The sequence below is a fragment of the Montipora foliosa genome, chromosome 5, assembly GCF_036669935.1.
Source record: "Montipora foliosa isolate CH-2021 chromosome 5, ASM3666993v2, whole genome shotgun sequence".
Classification (NCBI taxonomy): Eukaryota; Metazoa; Cnidaria; class Anthozoa; order Scleractinia; family Acroporidae; genus Montipora; species Montipora foliosa.
The window spans coordinates 2,614,122-2,619,121 of record NC_090873.1 but is presented as its reverse complement, the minus strand read 5'-3'; the positions used below and the strand labels follow the sequence as shown (position 1 = coordinate 2,619,121).

General features: G+C 37.8%; 1 protein-coding gene across 2 annotated transcripts in view; it reads left to right on the top strand.

The window, feature by feature from the left end:
- The window catches only part of LOC138003359 (kynureninase-like), a 21,231-nt gene that overhangs the window by 2,481 nt on the left and 13,750 nt on the right, over positions 1 to 5,000 (top strand). For both annotated transcript variants that reach the window (XM_068849386.1, XM_068849387.1), the window contains exons 3-4: positions 2,811 to 2,893; positions 4,143 to 4,276. In XM_068849386.1, the coding sequence (XP_068705487.1) occupies positions 2,811 to 2,893; positions 4,143 to 4,276 (217 nt within the window). The remainder of the gene's footprint in view (positions 1 to 2,810; positions 2,894 to 4,142; positions 4,277 to 5,000) is intronic.

Sequence of the window (5,000 nt, the reverse complement as noted above, 5' to 3'; positions counted from 1 at the left end):
TGGTTGAAGATGTATCTTTTAACATTTTATGACCATTTAGTTCAAAAAATAAAACTAAACAAGCATACGGGTACATACTTTTATTAAATATTCAAAGAAATGTTTCAACTTTTCTTTTTCTCGTTTCTTTCAGCTTTCGTCTGTTGAGAACATCAACTATGAGCCCTTGAACCCATTGACCCCTGAGAGTGACACTTCATAGTGAGTGACGATTTTGTGCGTCAATGGGGGTGGGGGGGGGAAGGTTGTGTCGCAGCGCTTTTGAGGTGTGAATGGGTTAAAATCTGGAATTGTTCTAGAAGAGGGCGGGGGATTAGACAGCCTAAAATTTCCCCGCGTAGCACGGCATTAGCTCCTATTAGAAATGGCAAATACCTATTACCCCCATCGATTCCCCGGGGTTGGGGGAGCATTACTAAACCATGAAACAGTGCAAACGAAACACCAAAACACGATGTATGACCCACCATACATTGAATACTAACTGACAAAAGTTGGATTTGAGATCAAATATCGTTTTGGGCCTAAAATTTTATTGCTCCTAATTCACAGAGATTTAGAGTAGGATTGAATATTAAGACTGAGGGTAGGAGCAAATGACATTCAATCTCAAATCCAACCTTTTTTGGTTAGTATTCAATGTATGGTGGGGTCATACACGGTGTTCTTGTGCTTCATTTTTGTGTTTCGCTGTTTAGTAATGTCCGGTTTGGAGGGGGGGGGTGGTGGGAGGTTTACATTGACTGGTGCATTAGTCATTGTGGGTCTCACAATCAGATCATTAATGTCTCAGCATTTCGATGAGTTAATGCTAGTCTTCTTCAGGTGACGAGGCCAAATGTTTACAACAACAACAACAACAACAACAACAACAACAACAACAACAACAACAACTGAACAAACAGCATTCTTTATTCACTCTTACAAATTACAATGTTACAATTAATTAATTTCAGCCAGCATATAGAAAAAGAAAATTCTTATTAAATAGAGGCAGGGGAAGGGCACACTGTAATCATAAAGTAAGTTAAAAAGGAAGGTGCTAATATTTAGAGCCAGTACCAGCATTATTTTATTAATACCAGTATGTTGATAGAAGTAACTTTAATAGTGCTCAGCTAGGGTAACCCTGCCGGCAGAGCCTTTCTTAACTCGAAGAGAAAGAAAGCACTCTGCAGATATCGCGTTAAGTCTTTATTGAGTATGCACAAGCCGCACATGGCTTGGAGACAGTTTCAAACCCATGCCAAGTCTTGATCGCACTCCTATACGCCATTTTGATTTTCGTGCTAAAGGTGTGATTTTGATCTTCGCCTTGTCAAAAATATAATGCATGCCCTTCCTAAACGGGTTTGACCAGAGCGACTAGCCCAGAAACTTGGCCTGTGGCGACTTAAAAGACTTGCACAATTTCTGCAGAGCCTCTTTGGTGAGTTTTAGAGAGGCTATGCTCCCAGGGTGAGCGAGGATGTGATAATGGCTAAATTGGAGAATAGTCAGATATGAGCTTGATGTAAAGTACAGTTTAATACGTGGTGACTGACTGTATTGCTGAGTTTATTCGACTCTGTGATATCAGATTCTCCTATTTTTCCGATTCCACAATTCATCCGATTTTTGTGACTTCAGTTCCAAGATTCTCCTATTGTTTTTCAGATTCTTCCATTTTTTTTTTCAGACTTTAGCTCTAAGATTTGTGTGAGTACTCCTTGCTTTACAGTGAATTTAAGCACCGTTAGCAGCCCATGCATGCTGTATGTATGTTGAAACAATTGTGCAAGGAAGATAAAGCTATGTTAGAATAATCATAATATGAAGTCACTGTGGTAAAATGAAAAAATTCAGTAGAACTGTACAATCGGAGACTTTTTACCAGATGCGGAGATCAAATTGGAAAATCTGAGACATTTTGCTAGTCATGGAGTGGTAAAATGGTAGAATAACACTCATCTATTGCACAATCGGAGAGCATCTCTATGGCTAAATCGACAAATAGCACCCCTAAATGGGCTGTTCTTTTCTCCAATTTAGCCATCATCACACCATTCCCTGATCTCAGTGATGTCAAGGTAGTCATCTGATTTTGATAAGACTGCCACCAGTTTCTTATAGAGAAGAATTATATTTAAGCTGTATGTGCCTGTGTTGAGTGAGTTCTCCCATCTGCCAAGGGAAATAAAAGGATATAAAAGCAACTCAACTTCCTTGAAAAAAGAAAACTAGGTGTATAGCACTGTGTTCTATATCCCAAGTGACCATATTATAATAAGCCAGGTTAAAAATACTCAATCAGTATAATTGTACTATCGTGAGCTTGGGAATGACCAAATTGGATGGATAGTTAAGTACATCTAAGCTCATAGTGACAAGATTCTTGTTATGTCGCAGGTCTGGAGCTGAAGGCTTGTTAATTTCTCTGCCTCCATGTTGTTTGACCAAAAACTATAATATTAACATAAACATGATGCTCTGTCAGGGCTTGTACATTTTTGTGTGAATACATGTAGGTATAACTGGCGGCGTAGTGGTGAAGTTGATCTTTGCGAGTTTCTTTCTTTTTTTATCGACTGCTAACTGCCATGGTTGCAAACATGGTTGTTGGGTCTAAAAGGTGAAACCTCCTGTTTAAAGGTTGAACCTAGGGGTCCACATATTATGATAACAGGTGAAGTAGCAAAGGTTTTAGGAAAATCATGGAAACTGTTTGGGATTGAGCTTAATAAATCTGATCCAATGTTACATCATCTAATGTCTATCATCTGAAACTGATATATTTTCAGATTATGTACTACAAAATTTATACTTCTTAGGGCCCTCTATGGTCACTTCCACGGTAGCCATCCTTGGTGGGTAATAGAAGACTTTGCTGTATCAAAAACCACAGACTTAGTGGGTAGGTTTTGTATTTGAGGTGTCTCTGTTTTTGTGATCTTGCAAACCTCAGCTAATTTGTGTTGGAAAACGAAAAAGAATGTTTCCTGACCCAGTTTTCTTATGACATTGACTAAGGAGTCAGGGTGGTTGATTGTTTTCAACTGTGCCTCCCACTTTGATTGGAGTTCAACTTTGGTCTTGGGGCATAATTATACATGTATGGGCTGAGTTTCAGTTGATCTCAATATGACTCTGAGGGTTTTTCTCAGGGTACTCCAGTTTTCCTTCTTCATCAAAATCGACTCTCAGTCAATTACATCTGGCTGTGGGTGGATATCCTTGATAGGTGTATTACCTCTGGTATCCTTGAATCCCTTTCACTTAATTTATTAAATGAAGTCGTTATTATATTATAATTAGGACTAACAGTTTCACCTCTCAATATGAATCATGGCTTCATGAATAATGAAGTACCGTAAACACCGGTGTAAAAGCCGCACCTTTTTGCTCAAAATTTTCGGGTCAAATCGGGGATGCTGCTTATCTGCGAGAACATCTGGACAACATGCTGTAAATTTGCATAAATTAACAAGTTTAGCGAAAATTCTTAAGTCTATAGACCTGTGCAGCAAATTAATAAGAACTTCATAAAACAATACTACATTTACACATCGATCATTGCTTTTGCGAGTTTGGTGGCTCCTAAAAGAGCCGTTTTTGTATGAGCTTACACAATAATTTCTTTCAAAATTTTTTTTCCCAAAATCTAAGTTGCTAAACTCGGGGTGCGGCTTATCTGCGAGTGTGGCTTATACGCCGGTGTTTACGGCATTAATTTATTAGCCTTTGAAAATTTGGGGCCGTGCCTTTAAAAAGTGTTTGAAAAATCATTTATGGGTCAAGTGCCAATGTGTCCAAAAGTTACTTGTTGCTGTACAGGAAGAACACTGTTGAAATATTTTTTACTCCTAAATACAGATTTTTCAGAGTAAAGATGTACATGTAGGAAATGTTTAAATTTGTGTAAAGAAAAAAGTAGACCATGCCAGAACTTCAAGTTATTGTTCGAGGCGATTAACTTCTTGGGTTTTGTGTGGATTCCAAGAACAAGGAAATAGAACTGTTCCTGCAGATTGCCAAAGTTAGTAGTGTATGCAAAGTGAAATAGACTGAATAATATTATAGTGAAGAAGTGTGCTGCAGGGGGTGGTCAAAGCCTAGATCATACAAAATAATAGGGACTCCCTTCAACGCTAATTTTTTTCCAGGTGCTAAAGATATTGAAGTTGCCATTATGAACACTCTTTCTGTCAATGTACATCTACTGATGGTGCCATTTTACAGACCAACCCCTCAGAGACATAAAATTCTTATGGAGGCGAAAGCATTTCCATCAGACGCTGTAAGTCTTAGCCAGAGTAACTACTACTTACTCGGTAATTCTCAACATTTTTTGAGGATTTGTACATACATGTAGGTTTAGGGTTCAAATCCCAGTAGTCAGACAAACTCTTAGGGTTTTAAATAAGACCAGTGACATCACATTCATTTGTTGCTTGATTATAATAGCATCTGCCAATTAATAGACCGATTCAGCTAACTCAATGTTGTACCCAATTCAAATCCTTTGGGAATAAAACGTTTTCTTCCCAATATTTCCATATATAATTTAAATAGGGAGTTTAAGAAACGATGACAGCTAACAGCAACAACAACGCCAAAAAGCAGTAATCTTATTTGAACAATTCTCTCCCGCACTCATCAAAACTGCTATGTGAAATGACCAAATTTAAGGTTTTAATGACAACTTGGACAAACTGCATTGAATCTTTCAGTCTCACTCTTTACATCACACAAAGAACCTTTACCCAGAGATATTTGAATTGGATACAACATTGAGTTAGCCGAATTGGTCTAAACTTTTATGTGTACCTCCTACTAAAAGGTTTTGCTTTAGATGCAAGGGCACTCAACGAGCAAATTAAGCCAAAAGCCTTTGAGAGGCATTTCTAGGCTCCTTGTAATGAATAAACTCTGTCTAAAGTGATGTTTTTATCTCCTAGTTAGAATTTTATCTGTTAGGATATCTTTAAGTTAGCTGAAAATTGAAGTGTCCAAAAATTTTA